The sequence below is a fragment of the Engystomops pustulosus genome, chromosome 10 (genome assembly GCF_040894005.1).
Source record: "Engystomops pustulosus chromosome 10, aEngPut4.maternal, whole genome shotgun sequence".
NCBI lineage: Eukaryota > Metazoa > Chordata > Amphibia > Anura > Leptodactylidae > Engystomops > Engystomops pustulosus.
Genome location: NC_092420.1, coordinates 30881985 through 30899890, shown reverse-complemented (window position 1 = coordinate 30899890; position 17906 = coordinate 30881985). Strand labels below are relative to the sequence as shown.

The 17906-nt window shown below is 42.1% G+C and overlaps 1 protein-coding gene across 1 annotated transcript in view; it reads right to left on the bottom strand.

The window, feature by feature from the left end:
• CACNG2 (calcium voltage-gated channel auxiliary subunit gamma 2) overlaps window positions 1-17644 on the bottom strand; it is a 79545-nt gene extending 61901 nt beyond the window's left edge. Inside the window, exon 1 of the mRNA XM_072128667.1 lies at window positions 16485-17644. Coding sequence (XP_071984768.1) covers window positions 16485-16695 — 211 coding nt within the window. The 5' untranslated portion in view covers window positions 16696-17644. The remainder of the gene's footprint in view (window positions 1-16484) is intronic.
• Between the last annotated feature and the right edge of the window lie 262 nt (window positions 17645-17906).

The window sequence follows — 17906 nt, the reverse complement described above, 5'->3', positions numbered from 1 at the left end:
TAAATATTTTTAATGATTTTTAGGTGGTTGGTTTCCTTTAAGCGCTTTTACATACTTTTCATCAGCTTTTATGAAAATGCAAATCAACCTGGGAAAATCATAGTTGATCGTGGGCAGGTTTCTCTGCAGGAAGTCTTACTGTAGGGCAGCACAGTGGCTGAGTGGAGAGCACTTCTGCCTTGCAGCACTGGAGTCCTGGGTTCTAGTCCCACCCAGGTCAACATCTGCAAAGAGTTTGTATGTTCTCTCCATTTCGCGTGGGTTTCATCCGGGTCCTCCGGTTTCCTCCCACACTCCAAAAAACATACTGGTAGGTTGTTTAGATTGTGAACCCCATTGAGAACAGGGACTGATTTGTCATGCTTTGTGCAACGTTGCGTAATCTGAAGTTGCTATATAAATAAAGAATTATTATTAGTATCTGCAGGAGTAATGGACATGTTGCAAATTTAGAACCCCCAGTGTTAATTATTTTATGTCCAAGTTTTGTGGCTGTTGGGTAAGATCTGTATAAATCGCATCCTCCACACCATCACTGTAAATCACTGCAGGTTATCTGTCACAATTCCGCCATGGCTAACCCGCAGCTATTACGTCTTGTGTGTCCTCAGCCTTAAGATCACTGTCCATACGGCTTCTAGTGTTGATTAGAAAGGGTCTAGCTAAATGTAACCTGCCCTTTCACATAGTATAAATGGGAAATAAACGTAGATGGACTGTAACAAGCTGTGTTGTGTGACTTGGCACTATGAATGTGGCAGTGAGGAAAAAAGAAGTGAGAGGCGGAATATGAAAACAGCCTTATGCATTTATAATAAGCCTTGACATAACCAGTGTAAAATCTCTCCATGATAAAATGACACCTGACTTACAGACGACCCCTAGTTACAAACGGACCACTGGAGTTTGGTAATTTACTGTACTTTAGCCTTAAGCTACAATAAACAGCTAACAGCAATCACAGGTGTCTGTAATTAAGATTTATTGTTAATCCTGATTCTTATGACAACCAAACATTTTTAAAATCCAGTTGTCACAGACACCAAATACATCTTGACTGGTGTAACAATAATAAAATATACAGTTCCGTCTTACATACAAATTCAACTTAAGAACAAACCTAATCTTGTAAGCAACCCGGGGACTGGCTGTATGGTTGCATTATACATTACTATCATCACTATTGATGAGCAAAATGTATCACCTATTTACAGGATTTATGACCCCGGGGACCCCTAGAGTTCACAAACAAAGGTTCTGTGTCCTCCATTTAAAATGGAGAGGTCACACATGCTCAGTGAGACTGCATTAAAAGTCGATATCATTAATGGAGTTATCTGAGTACAGGCGGTCCCCGAGTTAAGAACATTCGATTTACAGGTGACCCCTAGTTACAAACAGACCTCTGAATGTATTATTTTACTGTGCTTTAGCCCCAATGATCAGCTGTAACAGTTATCACAGGTGTCTGCAATTAAGATTTATTGTTAATCCTGGTTCTTATGGCAACCTAAAAATTTTAAAATCCCATTGTAACAGAGACCAAAGAAAAATTTTGGCTGGGGTTACAATTATAAAATCTACAGTTCCGACTTACATACAAATTCAACTTAAGAACAAACCTACAGAACCTATCTTGTACATAACCCGGGGACTGCCTGTGGACTTGGCCTTCTTTGGTGAACTGAATTAAAATGGGTGAATGTTGGTTCACTACAACAGGGAACGTCATGAGACCCAATCTTTCATGACTGGGCTAGAGGTCAGACCTCCAGTGATCAGATAATTATAACCTATAAACAAGATTTTGTTAATTTTGCTAATCAGAGTCCGGAGGGAGATTTTCCGTAGTTTGGGCCATTTGGCATCAACCGTGTAGGGTTCACTTGAACCAGACTGGTCCAAGAACATTTATAAAATAGCCGTATACACCAGGCCTAGGTGCCCGACAATACAGCCCAACCTCTAATCTTTGGAAATGTAGGGGAAATTCATAGGGGCCATAATTTTACTATATAATTTTAAACAAACACTAATGTGTCTTAGATTTGAGTATTACTTTATATAGATGGTCATAAGTCGTGTATTTCACAGTTTACGTAGATCTCTGAGCTTGTGTATCCCCAGTGTTAGTGCCCCCGTCTTTGCAGGAATCAGTAGAGAAGCCTGTAGCCGTCCTCCTTATTAGGGCATAAACCAGAAGTTACATCATAATAAACACTCTCGAGGGACTCGGAGAAGTGAAGGAGTGAGGTTTATCTGAGATCACCAGGAATGATACCCGCAGGAATTAAACCCACACATTTCAGTAATAAACATTAACACCTTAACCACTGCATCGCAACACCTCCGCTCTCCTACACTCCCGAGATCCTTGACTTGTTAAATGTCGTTTTTTTCTCTCTGGATCAAACCTCCAGTGTGACAGAAATGATGGCTACCTGGCGCGCTCTCTGGCAGTGCTGTGGTTAACAGCAGCTCGGGGATTGACACCAACGTATGTAGAGGGAACATATTTTGGATTGGTAGTAGATCAGTAGATCACCAATGGGTGTGCCACATTATTCAAGTCAACACATTCACATGATGAAGTCTTCCCACATTGTTACTCCACTGTATATAGTATGAATGATATGAATATCATCTACATGTTAGGCTCATGTTATGTTCAGTCATATCTTCAATGGGGGTTTCACCTACAGTGGGTTGGCCACTTTGTAATAAAACTCTTCTATTAGACATATGAAGTCTCTGAATGTTTATGTATCTCTGTTTTTCCTCCTCTTAAAGCTGCAGCTTGTCCCTATTGTCTGAGCTTCAGTGTATGTGTCTGATCCAGGACAGTGACGTCACCCTCTCTCCAGGGCTATAACTACAGGGGTAGCAGCCATAGCAGCTGCTATGGGGCCCGCAGTGTCTGTTGTATTGGGTGTGTATATGCTCTATGTGTGTGTGGTGTGTATATACTGTACGTGTGTATAGGCTGTAATGTACTGTATGTATATATATGTATATGTTATGTGTATATGTAAATTACACCCGTGCCCCCTCTCTTTCCTCACAGAGAGAGAGAGGGGGGGGGGTGGATCTTACTCACCTATTTAGCAGAGCTCAGACATGTAAAGAAAGAAGTGTGGACGGTCCGCACTAAGCACAGAATTAAGCAGCAGAAATGCTAATTTACTTGATGAACATTCAGGGATTAAATGATAGGAATATTATGTACACAGCAAGGCACTAAATGATAGGAATATCATGTACATTGAGGTTTCACTCGAAGGGATTGGCCACTTTTCAATAAATCTCTTCTATTAAACACATCTCTGCATGTATATGTATCTGTGTCTTTGCCTCCTTTGAAAGCTGCAGCTTTTCCCTGTTCTCAGTATGCTGCTAACGTGTCACTCTCTAGGTCATACATTTTACGTCACCCTCTCTCTCTCCTCACAGTCTGACACTGACAGAGACAGGGAAAGGGATAGGGAGGAGGCGGAATCTTACTCTGCTGCTGCAGCTCCGACTATTCAACACAAATCAGAGATATACTGCGGGCTGCACAAAGTACAAAAGTAAGTAGCAGGACTGCTAATTCACTTGATGATTGAACATTCAGGGATTATCTACAAGGTAGTAAAGGCATAGAAACTTATGTAAAGGAGTGGCCAACACCTTTAAATTCCTTCTATATTTGCCACAATAAATAGTGCTTTGAAACAATGTATACGTATATAATGCTGGACATCATGGTGGAAACTGGCTGACCTCATTATATGTCATTGGCTACAGACGAAGCAGAGAGTTTGAAATGTGTGTGGGGGCCTATTGATATCCCTTACTGTGTTCCTATACTTCAAAATGCCTACAGGTAAATTTGTATTATGATTTAGTCTAGATTGTTGTATACTAGATGGTACCTCCGGACTGGTGCATAATATACGTTAACTGTGCAGTTCTGGAGGCGTTTGTGAGTTGTGTTAGTGAGTGGGCATTCACATTGGTCACGTCATTACTATTTAAATTTAGGATTTCGCAGTGGAGGGAATTTTTTGTATATTGTGTAGCCCCAATTCCAACATAGGCTTCCTCTTTTTTCCCCCTATTTTTCATCATCTAAGATGACACGTTGGGGCACATTTACTAAGGGTCCGTCAGACGCATTTCCGTTGGGTTTCCCGAATATTTCCGATTTGCCCTGAATTGCTCTGGGTTTTTGGCGCATGCGATGGGATTGTGTCGCATCGGCGCCGGCTTGCATGCGACACAAATCAGGTGACGTGACCATCAGACAATCCTACTGATCGGGACAAACCGCGGAATTTAAAATTCAAATTGTGTCGCAAGATCAGCACTCACAGGCACCGGGAAGAAGATGGTGAACTCCGGCGGACCTGAGCGGGGAAGCGTCAGATTCATGAAATCGGGCGCACGCTGTAAGTGAATTGCCGCAGCTCCGAATTCTCGTCGGACATTCCGGATCGGCGGACGCAACGGGACGTGGAAGTAAATGTATGTTTACTGTGATTATTATTGAAATAAAGAATTGATATAATTTTCTATATAAGGCAATACAACTCCTTTTGTGATTCACAACACAGCTGAAGACAACCTCATCTGGTATCTGGTAGGGTCTCTTTTCTGGGGGATGATGAGGAATGGATCCCTTGAATAATTTTATCTAGTATTTCTGTGTATAAAATATTATTGTGAATTGCAAGTTTTTGTGAACAGTGTCCTCTCTACACCGTCTGACTATAAAATCACTCAATTTCTGCTTGTTACCTCCCACTGGACTCCCAAGCCAAACTGAGTAGGATTTTATTGAATTGATTACCAACTGAACTGAAAAGGATTCAACAAACCTATATATCAATCTGCTCAACTTCACAGTGTGAAAATTCCCTTTAATTAACTTGTTACTACATAATGTCTCATACTGCCTATACACAAACTCTGCTGTCAGTGAATAGATTAGGCTAGGTTCACACCACATGTTATATATAGCCTGAGCATAAACGCCAGAAAGAAAGCTCCCGACGTATAGGCTCAGTGTATACTGCCTCTGTCTGCACAGTATAGGTCATATACTGTGCAGTTAGTAAGATGTAGCAATATACGTCTTTCCTTCCTTCCTCCACCTGCAGAACCATTGAAGTCTATAGGGGGCAGATGCAGAATTACTGCATCCCCTTGGACTCCGCTAAGCGTACATGTCGCTCAGCAGGAGGGAGGACATAAATGACAGTGACATCACTTGGGAAGTGCCCGAATATCAGCAGCAGCCAGTTCCCTCTACTTCCCGCAATTTGGTGGTGGTGGTGGTGGGGGGGGGGTCGGAGGCACCAAGTGGCATATCCCAATGTATATGCATGCAGTGGGATATGTCTGTGTTATACAAGAAATGTATAGACAATGTATGGACCAAACGAATTCAACCTTAAAATGTAGAAACAGTAAGAACAATCCCCTTCCATGGGGTAGGTTTGATGCTGTCTTCATAATAAGAATAAGGGAAACTCCTGATATTGTAGTTTCCAGGACAAGCCATACTAAAGAATTATGTGGATCCAACTTCCAGCTATAAATAATCTTCATACTGTTCTATATTAGCATAACTATTGTTATCAGATGGAAGCTCAACATCAATGACATTTAAAATCATGAAAAATTTACCCCCTATTGCCCCTCAATTGTCATCTATAAATGTGGGTCCATTTTGGGTCCATCTTGCATTGGACTTCTGGAGCCCAAATTGTCCCAAAGATTGACCTGATAAGAGGATTCTGTATCATTCTAGCAGAGCGGTATTGTAAATATAGTATTACAGGCAGGGGTTTATTCACTCATAATGCAAATTCCCAGTGAGTGATGTGTCCAGGGAAGAAGTATTATGGCAAATCTCATTGTTTAAACCATATCTGCTTCCATAGATTGACATGTCAGAGCAGTGACAGACTACTTAGAACAATGCCAACATTGGGGCCCCAAAAATGCTGACTCCTCACCTGATTATAGATATTTAATGAAGGTAATGGGTTAACATGTTCTAAATGATGGATCGCAATCTTCCACAGCAGGAGCCCATGTTGGCTAAAATGGTATAGGCGGTCCCCTACTTAAGAACACAACCGACTTACATACGACCCCTAGTTACAAACGGACCTCTGGTAATTGGTCATTTACTGTACTTTAGTCCCAGGCTACAATAAACAACTATAACAGTTATGAAAGGTTTCTGTAATTAAGATTTTTTGTTAATCTTAGTTCTTATGACAATCCCACATTTTTAAAATCCGATTGTCACAGAGACCAAAAACAATTTAGTGGGGTTACAATTATAAAATCTGCAGTCCTGACTTACATACAAATTCAACTTAAGAACAAACCTACAGAACCCATCTTGTACATAACCTGGGGGACCGCCTGTATATACAAAGAGGTTTTCCTATGTGTACACCTCCAGCTACATGTATTCTCCTTCATTGTGTGCATCACCTTAGATACACCACATTGCCCACTGCATCAAGATACGGATAAGCCTTGCCTGATGTATATGCTCTTATAGCTGGGGCTTTGAATCTACATTTACATACATGCAAAGGAGGCGATTACAATTTTCCTGTCTCGGGTCTGTAGACGCTCAGTGACCAGTGATCATCTTAATTATGTCAGTATGGATGTGACAGGTGGTTATGGGAAGGAAGGCATCTAGAGCCCGTGAAGGACACAGGGGGTGAGTTTAGTAAAAGACTCTGTTAATATTTTACAGCAGGGAGCATTTGTTTTTTTAATAAACTATCCATCCCTTAGTCCCCAGCTCAATTCATCTCCGGTCTGAAACCAAGGGCAGGGAGAGGAGAAGCAGAGAGGCTTATCTAAGAAGAAGGGGTGGATGTGTTATGAAATAGGTAAGAGGTAAGATCCAGAAGAGAACATGTATGAGATCCCAATACAAGAACCATACATCTATAGCTCAGCTTCCCATAACTCCCTTTACAGCCCTTCCTTACAGCTCGGCGCATCATATAACCACTTCATGTGTGTCATGTTTCCCGCCTAACCATGTCCTATAACTCCAACGAAGCGCTTATAAATTTCACTGCTTTTCCATAAAGATCATTCTATATGACATTTCCTATATGTCAATAACCATAATTGGTTCTTATAAATCCTTCCAATACATAGTTGCCAGCCGTGCATTATTTTCAAAGATACCATACACTGCTAAGTATAATAAAAAGTGCAATAAAATATTATGATCGTGTCTGGTAGTGAGTGCAGGGGAAAGTGGAAGAGATGTGGGTATGGTAGATTACTAATATATACTACATCAGACATAATATTGGATTAACCTGAGCTCAATCAATCAATTGGTTAATATTTCTTCAACACAGCTTCTGGGGGATGGGTATATATATATATGAACCAAAAGCATACATATTGGGGCACATTTACTTACCCGTCCCGTTGAGGCCGCTGATACAGAATGTCCGACGAGGATTCGGAGCTGCCCCGATTCACTTAGACTGTGCGTCCAATTTCCTGCATGTGTCGCTTCTCCCGCTGAGGTCCGCCGGAGTTCACCGACTTCTTCTCGGTGCATGTAATTGAATTTTGAAAGTTAAATTCCGTGGTTTGTCCGAATGAATCGCGCTGCACTCCCCCGATTTGTGTTGCATGAAAGCCGGCGCTGATGCACCACAATCCGATCGTGTGCGCCAAAAACCCATGTGCAATTCAGGGCAAAGCGGAAAAATTCGGGAAACCCAACGGAAATGCGCCCCATCGGATATGCAGTGTTACATACAATTAGGCCTAGTTGTTTGAGGGGTCCAGAGGTTCTTCAGCCACATAGAAAGACACCAATGTTAAAATGGCACAAGGTAGGTGGAAACCCTTTACAGTTTTGGTATTAGGGTCCAATAGCTTCAAAGTACATCTGGTATTCCACATCCGTCATCAAAATCAGGAGCCAAACCAAATAATCATCTGACTATTTAAAAAAAACATAAGGTCACCCAAAATTGTTGTAGCTGGTACATTGTGGTTGTCCTCAATTGATCTGTAACTTTCCTGCAAATTGTATTCAAAAGCAAACACCTTTGTCAAAGTAAGGTGGACATAAACTGCACACAAATGGGTCATACTTTGTTGGATAAGGCTACGGCATACCGTCCTGCCTTCACGGGTTCTTTCTCAATTGAATTTTGAAATACAATTCAAATTCAGCGGGGGTGGGCCTGTCCTGATCGAATATGAGTTTCCACATGCGATCAGTACCGAGCCCTAACTGGTTTGCAATGTCATGCGATCGGATCATGCCCATCTCAATGCTTTTTAATTGTGTTCCAAAATGTAATTGAAATGCAATGGGGAAGATGTATCAGAAGTCTGAGAGCAGCACTGTTCTAGTTGCACATGGCAACCTATCAGAGCTCAGTTTTCATGTTATAAACTGACGTGGGAACATGAAAGCTGATTTATGATTGGTTGCTATGAGCTCTCTGACACTGTAGATAAATCTCCCTTATTTGTGCCAATCCTTCTACCATGTTCTCCCTATGGTACTCACCTACAACCTCAGTTACCATGTGCATTAACACTTTTAAACTTGACTTTTTTTACACAAGTTATGCATTTAATCTCTATTAATCAAAAAAAGTAAAACTGCAAAATTTTGGGGATGATTGAATTTGATCAAGCCAGGATTGAAAACTTGTAAAAGACTATTTCCCAAAGAAAATGGGGCACATTTACTAAGAACAGTGTAGTGTGTACTATGTGCAGTTTCCTGTGTGCAGAGAGCAACAGATCCAGGATTTCTGGAACATGTTTTGCATGAATTTGGCACCCCCACTGCACCGCCCCGATAGAGTGCACCACTTTTATTTTTGTGGGAGCTGACGAAAATTGCTGAGCACCGGCAGAACGGTCATGAACTTCTGCTCTATTACACTCCGAGAACGTCGAGGGGTCCAACTGAGGTAACTGGGACCCCTTCGGACCCCTCATTTTGAGACCCCCACTAATCAGCAAGTTAGGCCCTATCCGGTGGATTTGTGGGAAAACCCCTTTAACATAGGGCGTGCAACACATTTCTGTCAGACTTTGCATGTTAAATGTAGTGCGTGGTCCGAATGCTTGCGACACATTTGTGGTGCAGACGCTTCTTAAATACATAACAGTTTGCACCTAAAAGAATGTGCAAAGTCCGACAGAAAACTGGTTTGCGGCCCTTTTGTAAAAGTGCCCCAATGGGTACCAGCCTAATATTGTATAATAATGAAGAATGAAAAACATATTTTCTTACTTTACATGGTTGCATTATTTTTCCATTAAAGTGAACACCCCAGAAAGCAAGAGTGACGTTCCTCAACTGAAGCCACCTTAAAGGGGCACAACAGAGCATTTTTATCTTTTCTTTCAGAGAATACAAACCATACCTTGATTCATATGAAATACTTGGTCTACATTGAAACCTCTCCAGTGAGAAGTCTTCCCTCTTTCAGACCAGATTTCCTGTGACAAATATGTTGTTCGTTCTCCTTAAAAGAAAATCTGCTATCCAAATCCATCATGATCAACCAGGGACACTTACTCATAGATCCTTCCTTTTAAAAGCAACTTTTTAAATTATGCTAATGAGCTGGAATGGCTCTTGGGGATGTTACCAGATCTCTCCATTATCTAGCTTCACAGGCTGTTACCCTGTGCAGGAACACTCCCCCCACTGTATGAGGTTACAGCAGACAGAGTGAGGAGTAAAGTGCCAAAGGAGGGTGAGATGTGCTACTATACAGTGTGACAACCTGGGAAGACTCACAAGAAGGGGCTAACCTCACCACCCCCATCATTCTGGCTCATTAGCATAATTTCAAAAGTTGATCTTTGGAAGAAAGAGGCCATGGACAACAAATATAAGAAGATTACCACAGTCACAGTGCCTTAATCTATGAGTAAGTGTCCCTGGTTTATTATGCTTGATTTTGATGATAAATTTTCTTTTAAGAGATTGCATTTGTAGGCAAGCTTTTTAGACATACAAGGACTTGAAGACCATGCAGCTAGGGACTCTGGGTAAGGAATATGCAGATACTTTTTCCAGATGTGCGGCTGTCACCTGCCGAGCTATGAAGCGAGCGGGGTGGTCTGGGGAAGAGGTGGTCTGGCGTTTCTATTGTACTCCGTGGTGTTATCAGAGATTTCTGATTATTCTATCAATGTAACACCTCTGCGTTTGGTTTAGGACTTACTTTAGTAAGCAGCTCCTAGTGCAGAATTTATGGTGACCCGTCCTCTTTAAGCAGAGAGAACCTGCTGTCAATGGATATGTAACCACTAAACACCCAGTACACCCGTATCCATCTAGGGATCTAGGATCCTTAAATTATTGTGTTCACCCCAACAGTCAATGGGTTCCAGAGATAATGGAAAGGGAAGTTGCCAGAGGTCCAATGACTTTAGCATTGTGACCTGTCAGGGTGCAGTGGACATGTTGGGGAGCCAAAGCAGCCTCACCTTTCCTTTACATCATCACCGGCCGACAACAACAACCATTGTGGGTGAGTAAAATAGGTACTGAACCCTAAACTCCAGCTACATAAAGACATACTTTAGTGGTCCCAAACCAACTGACAGGTTCCCTTTAAAGCTTCGCCTTGTTCTTTCCACACAGTAATAAATATAACAATTTATTTATTTTAGAGATTACATAAGAACTGTAAATCTTAAATCTTTAATATGGCCTGTTCTCAACCCACCCAAAAAAACCAAATGTTCCTTTACGCTCAAAATTGCACTTTGTCGGGACTCTATAAGAATTAAACTGTGTGAATGGCCTATTTTTGGGTTGCTAAAATGCTAATAGTGCTAGAATGTGTTATGTTCCAAAAAACGATGCAAAACAGCAAAAAACCCAAATCTTTAAGTATGCACAAATAAAGCTAACTCAATGCTTTGTGCTATAACTTTATATCTACAATGTACATCATTTTTTATACGGTAAGTGGATACTTAACGATGTAGCCTATAACTAGTGCATTACTGACACTAAGACAACAATAATCAGAGCAGATTAGGAACCAGATATCCTGTTATGAGATCCCCAACACAAAACGAAGACTGGGAGTGTATCTGATCATTGGCCATATTGACAGGGAGATAAACAGATAATATTCACTTACCTATACCTGGGTATATTACAAGGGCATACAATGCACTAAAACCAGATCTTAGAACTAGAGTAAAAAATGGAGAGCAACCACTCAAGCAAGGAGTAGATGATACTTATAGGAATACAGTAAGTAGGTTTTTTTTTACTATATTACCAATACATTGTAGTTGGTACTTATTTTGCATTTGGACCCAGCATTTTATAGACAATTTCATCCTAAACACAATTGGCACCTGAATATTGATGCCCACTATCCTACAACATCACAGAACTCATTTTTTAATCTTTACCAATCATATAAATGAATCTGATATTATTGGATTAATCTGAAAAATCTATTAATGTAATAAATCTAAAAGCCCTGAGACATTTATTGTAAAGAAATTAAAGGGGCTGCCTCACTTGTATTACTCCACACCAGGTTCCCCAATAGGGAACTGATCGGAGGGAGTCTTCCACTGCTGTCACCTAATAGGGTGGCCTGTCTAGCCAGCATTACATGTTACCTATTGAAATCAATGTACCATGCTTGAATTATATGGACTGCCAGGGTCCTCCAAAACCATAGATGCTCCTTAGTCACTTTCTACCATCCATATTCAAACATCTAAAAAACACTTTCAGTTGAGCTGATGCCCATATGTGCCTCACATCTTTTAAAGAGAATGATAATAAATTCTATCAATTCTCTTACAAAACTAAAAACAATCAGTTCACATTTATATTTCAATCAAAAAGTAGCCATATTTACGAAAACTAGTGTATAGAAACTGGTAGGTTTAGAAATGCACATTTGGGTAGTTGTCTCAAAGAGTTTTCACTTTATATCATCTCCAAACTTAACACATTCAAAGCTTTCTAGGCCACATTTACCTGAGTTGACTACTATCAATTACAGGGTCTAGGAAGGAAAAAAAAATGATGTGGCTCAGCTAAACGTTACCCATAAAAGCGCCCGAGGCTCTGCTTTAAGGCTTCAGGCGCTTGGAGACCTCTGATTTGAAGGACTAGCAGTGGTCACTTGTAGATACATGTTAAGGTCTCATCGGCCTGGACTAAGGTTCGTGTATCGCCTTTCAGTAAACATTTATCCTCATGATATTCTATCTCTTGCCCATGCATTCCTCTGTGATAGTTATGAAGGTAGTAGGTGGCCCCAAAAAATGAGGTTAAGAAGGATGAAATGCAAATCTGCTTATGGCAGCTCCATTGCTGGTCCCTTTGGTGCACAGAAGATGAGATCAATGAAGCATCTCTCTCTCTACAGTGTCTGTGGAGTTTATGACCATTAAACCACAATGAACAACCTGAGGATATCACCTCTTTATTCCGTCCACGTCTCAAGACAGATGCCTAGAGGTGACCTTTACATATTTAATGATCACCTTTAGTCTTAGATTTCCACTGCCACCACCGAGGCAATTTGTCTGTACCGCGTATAAAACGAAATCAACGTTTTAATCCACTCATCGTATCCTCCCTTGATTGCTCCTACAATTGATTATCCCCATTGCAATTAATCTAAAACACTGGCAGATGCCTGATTTACACAACGGCTATGAAAATGATGCAAATGCCCACACTGGCATCTTATCTCTTCAAGAATTAGACACAAAGCTCCGACTTTGACCTTCAAAGCCCTCAATGAAACTTCGCCGCCTTACATCTCGGCATCTGTAAATAATTGCTAATGTGCTCTACTTTGTCAGTGATCTAAATCTCTCATAATCACCTCTTATTCTCATCCTGTTACTGTGGGACCGTACGTATGGCGCTTCCAACATCACATTATTAAAGTTCTTCCACAGGCAGGATTTAAGAGCTGCCTCGCTGAGGAAAAAATCCTATAGCTGTATGACATAACCCAAGATGAAGCCTACTGAGTACTGTAATCCGGGTTCCTCTAGATTCACTCCATAGGCCCGTAGTTTTCCTGCAGCATTTAGTTTCATTATTTTAAGGTCTTGGTAAATCTTGTCTTATTCTGATGAAGAGCTTTTATGAGTTTCTATGAGATCGATTTGTGCAGTTCATTGTATATGGATCTGTAGAAGATCCATGGAAGATTTACGGGTACTAACTGAATCCTAGACCATGATCCTGAGCGCAATGACCTTACTATATGATGAAGGTCTAAGACCAGTGATGACTTTTGATAAGTAAAATTGTAACAGTAAAGACCAGATAGGGGGTCAGGGTATGTAGGTGTAAGACCCCAAATAGGGGACCCTGTTCTTTATTTCCTCTTGCTTCTTCCCTGATTCTCCTGCATTGGTCCTCCCACTCTCCAAAGGTCCTCTTCTCCTGTTTTCCCTCTTCTTTTCCTCCCCCTGTCTCACACCCACCCTTTCTCCTTCCCCCTCCCCCCTTTCCTTCACCCTCCTCTTTCCTCGCTCTCTCTCCCTCTCACACACCCTGTGCAGTCTTTGAAAATTAGACAATCCCCTATTAACCAGCCAGTTAAACTGAATTTTGCGCATGGCTCCTCTCCCCTCCACTACTCATCTCCTCCTAAAATGTAGACACCTGCACCTCATTAACCATGTCCTGCCTAAAATCCAACTAGGCATCCGATTACCCATTCCAAAGTAAAGCCCCTAACCTGAGCGGCTGCATATCCCACCATTCCATCTGTCTCCACCGAAACCTTTTTTTTTTTTAAAAACCTGCCGTAACCCTTTCACCGCCGGCAATTTTTCTGAGGGCAGGGTGGCTATTCACAGGTTAATAAAAAGGGACAGCCAGCTGCTTAAACAAAATTCCTACAAGCATCTTATAAATGTTTAATTGTAACCACTAGCCACTTTGGGGACACATAATAAATAGGAGCATCAATTGAAAAGGTTTCCTGGAAGGAGGGGAGGTGGGAATGAGGTGTTGTGGATGGTGGTGGCGGTGGTGGAGTGAGGGGAAGGGAGGGGGGCTGAGATCTATCAGGGTGAATTCATAGCTATTGATTTTCTCCTGGCTGGGGAGGGACGGCATATTCTATTCAGTGCAATGTTCCTCTGCAGATTATGTTAAGAGGCAGGCTTGGCTGAGGAGAGGCTCAGCGGATGCGCTATGCGTGTTTAATGCGTCAAACTGTTCTCATCGCTCAATGGAGACACTTAGCAATTCAGAGCATGTCCCATCACAGCCCAGCTCCAGAGGAGGAAGGGCCAAAATGTCCCACAGGCTGACAGCCGGGGCTGGAGCCTATGTGCGCCTGCCTTGTGTAGGTGAAATGACACCATAAAACAAGTGTGCCATATGTAATAACCTCATTGTAATATGACGAGGCAATTGCTGGGCCTTTGGATATCATTACATGTCTATGTCACCGTCGGCACCTTTTAGCGTATCGCATATATTATGTAAATCGTTATCATTATACATTGTCATTTTTTAAAAAAGAATTATTATACCAAACGTATGAAGAATGAATAATCTAAGAATGAATCTGGGTATAGGGACACAAGTACCGCCAGGGATATACATAGGTTAGATAAAGGTTATGCTCCTCGACGCCTGGAGATGTATCCATGAATATCTGACTGCATTGTACAGAATATCACATTGATATAAAGTAACGCCTGCACTATGTGTGTACATTAGGTTACATGGTTTCCAAGGGTCTGCTTATGTAATGTCAAAGCAGATGTGTTTCTGGGTGCAGTACTTTGTTATTTCTAATCTAACTTTCAGGGACATTGCCTGTATGGTGGCTCAGCACATTTGTACGTAACCTCATGATGGTCAAGGCCTAATGTGTCAGGGTATTAGATTTTATCAAATATGTTTCCTAGTGACTGGGGCCTGGTGTTGAGTTTGGTGGAGATCATAATATGGTTTGTGAAATGACTATATGTGTGGGAGGTGTGAGAGCTAAGTTGTTTTTCAGAGCCTGTGTGAACATATGCGCCTACATTTTGTGTATGCAACTATACAAGGTCTGGACCCTGCATATGGTGTGTATGTGCTTGGCATAGTCTTTGTGGTGTGTGTATGGCAGTATATGTGCGTGGACATGTGTGGTGGCAATCTGTTGAGAAAGCGGCAGTATGTACACAGACACTTGTGCACAGACTCACATACAAATGGCCCCAGCAGTATGCTGAAAGGTCTAATTATCTAATTATGCCATTGTTCGCATTCAGTTCACAGACCCAGTGTGTGTGCATTATATCGGAGGCGTTGCAATACTGCATGCACTAGATACTGAATGATCTGATAACCTTGGCACACACATACACACACGTCCGCTGTCCCCCAGGCACAGTGTGTGTATGAACGTGTGTGTTGGTACATATGTGAATGATGGCTGGATTGCTGACCTGCAGTGATTGAAGAGGGGACTGTGGGGGAGGGGGTGGGTGGTCTGTGTACCACCGTACTAATCATACAGTTACCTCGCTCCGCCTGACACACAGTCCTCTTCCCCCCTTTCAAGTGGGTTGTATTTAACCCCTTGGTTTCGCATCACAGTGTACTGCAGGGCTTTCTGGCATGGCACATGGAAGAAGGAGGGGCGGCTGAGGGGCAGCTGTGGGTTGCAGTCTACCAGTGATGACCCAGCCATCAGCAACACATATAGTCATAGAGGGTACAGGATGGGAATACGGAATAGTCCCAGGCCTCTTGGAAACTTGAAACATGACCAGGAAATTATGATACCAATTTCACGGAATATTTCAACATGTAACCAAACAATATCAAAGGCCTTTAATATATATATATATATATATATATATATATATATATATATATATACAGTGGTTATGCAAAAAAACCTAACTATTACACTATTGCAGGTATATATGACATCAATGGCTCTGCATTGCATTTACCTGTATGTATAGTATGTTTAGGCCTCTCCAGCACTTAATCTATTCTCATTGATTTTTTTTTTCATCAGCAATGCATGACATCCATTTTACATATATGGCTTTAGCCAGTCCAGGTATATATAGCTCCATAGCCAAGCATGCACTTGTCTCATTGTAGAGCAGAAACACACACAATGCGGCCAGTGTAACGTATTCTACACACCTTGTACTACACTCTGTACCCCACTGCTTCCATCTTAACTAAATCTATCATTCACATCATCACAATGAATGCTTGGAAGTGGATCAGTCTCTCCCCAATCACCCTCCCCCTCCCCCCTCCAGTTTATTAGCTCAGTCTAGCCGCCCCTTGTTTAAAAAATGAAATGATAAGATGGAGGAATATGTAGTTTTCTGATTCAGAAGAGAGGGAGGGGAACAGGAGAGCAGAAGAGGAGGGTGAAAATGTAAGATAGGAAAAGGGTCTCATCCAGTCACCCAAATACCTTCAAGGCAACATGTTCTCCACAATCCAGAATGGGTCATGACTTCTTCATTCTTTTTGCTGGTTTCATTTTCACTTATAGATTTGCTCTTGCAGACCCCTCTAGAGTATAACCAGTAGTCTGTGCCCACAGCAATTGTCATTAAACTGAATGCAGCAAATGCTCCCACAGTGGTTAAGAGCATCTGAACACCTCTATCAAACAGACCCATAATTCTTCATTCTATAGACATCCAACAGTCTTCTGGTTTGGGGGGGTTGGTGGTGGTGGTGATAGGAGCTAAAGATGGGGAGATGGAAGGGTTTTTAGCTAGCAAGAATGCTGGACCTTGCCCAAAAAGATGAGGTATCCTAATAGAAAAATAGCAAAAGTAAAGCTGCTGGAAGGCTTGAGGATGGAGAGCTTGTTGTCCATCAGATCATGTCCAAATGCAGGTTAATAGAAAGAAATAGTGCAGGCAGGCAGACACAGGCAGGCAGCAGAGCTAACACACAGAGATGGTCTAATCTCTCTAATCCCTTTTCCTAAAATTCTGGTCTTCAGTTTCCATAAGTGATGGCTAATTGTGAGGCTCAGGAATAAAGATGCAGTATCTTCATCACCAACCTTCAGCATCAGGACCAGGGCAGGGGGGGATTATTCTAGGGTTAAGGATGCAGGGTCTGCTTTCCTTATTTTGCTCTGCAGCCTGCGCCATGTAAAAGGGAAAAAAAAGCAGATTTTTTTCTCTCTTCTTCTTCTTGTTCTTTTCTCTCTCCCTGCTCTGGTGTTGTCCCCTCTGTCTTCTGGAGTCTGCTGGAGTGTGGGATCTCTCTCTACACCACAAGTCTCCTCTGGATGCTGCTGTAAGGTTTGGCTTGAGACGGACTGCGGCTTTTGCAATCCATGGTTGTAGAGCTGAAGATCAGTGTGAGGCCCCCACTTGGATGTCCTGGGAGGGAGGCAGGCTTGCTGTGTAGGGTGGGCTGGTAAATGGGCTTCCTCTGCTGCTGCTGCATGGAAGTGATGCTACAGCTGTTCTCTGTGGATCTGCTCTGCCTCTGCTGAGGATGTGGTGCTGGAATGGACAGCTCCTAGGCACCAGCACTGCTGCTGGAGGAGAGCACTTTCATGTAGGACCTCCTGTACTGGAAACCTTCATGTCCCTCCTCTCTTTGCTGTCCTAAGTCACCACCCCTGTTCAGCTTCCAGGAGGGGGTGTCAATTCCTGCAGCCCCCCTTCTCCTTTTCCATAAGTTCCTGTGCACAAATCCATCCCACTAGCTGGTGACCCCCTTAAAAACCCCAAGTTCTGTGCTGCCTGTCTTATTTCCCCCATACACACTACATAATAACATATGAACTTTATGCTGCCCTTATATATCATATACAGCCATCCTCTAGCATTGAATGATTAAGGAAGGGGGGAGGGGGTTAAGCCTA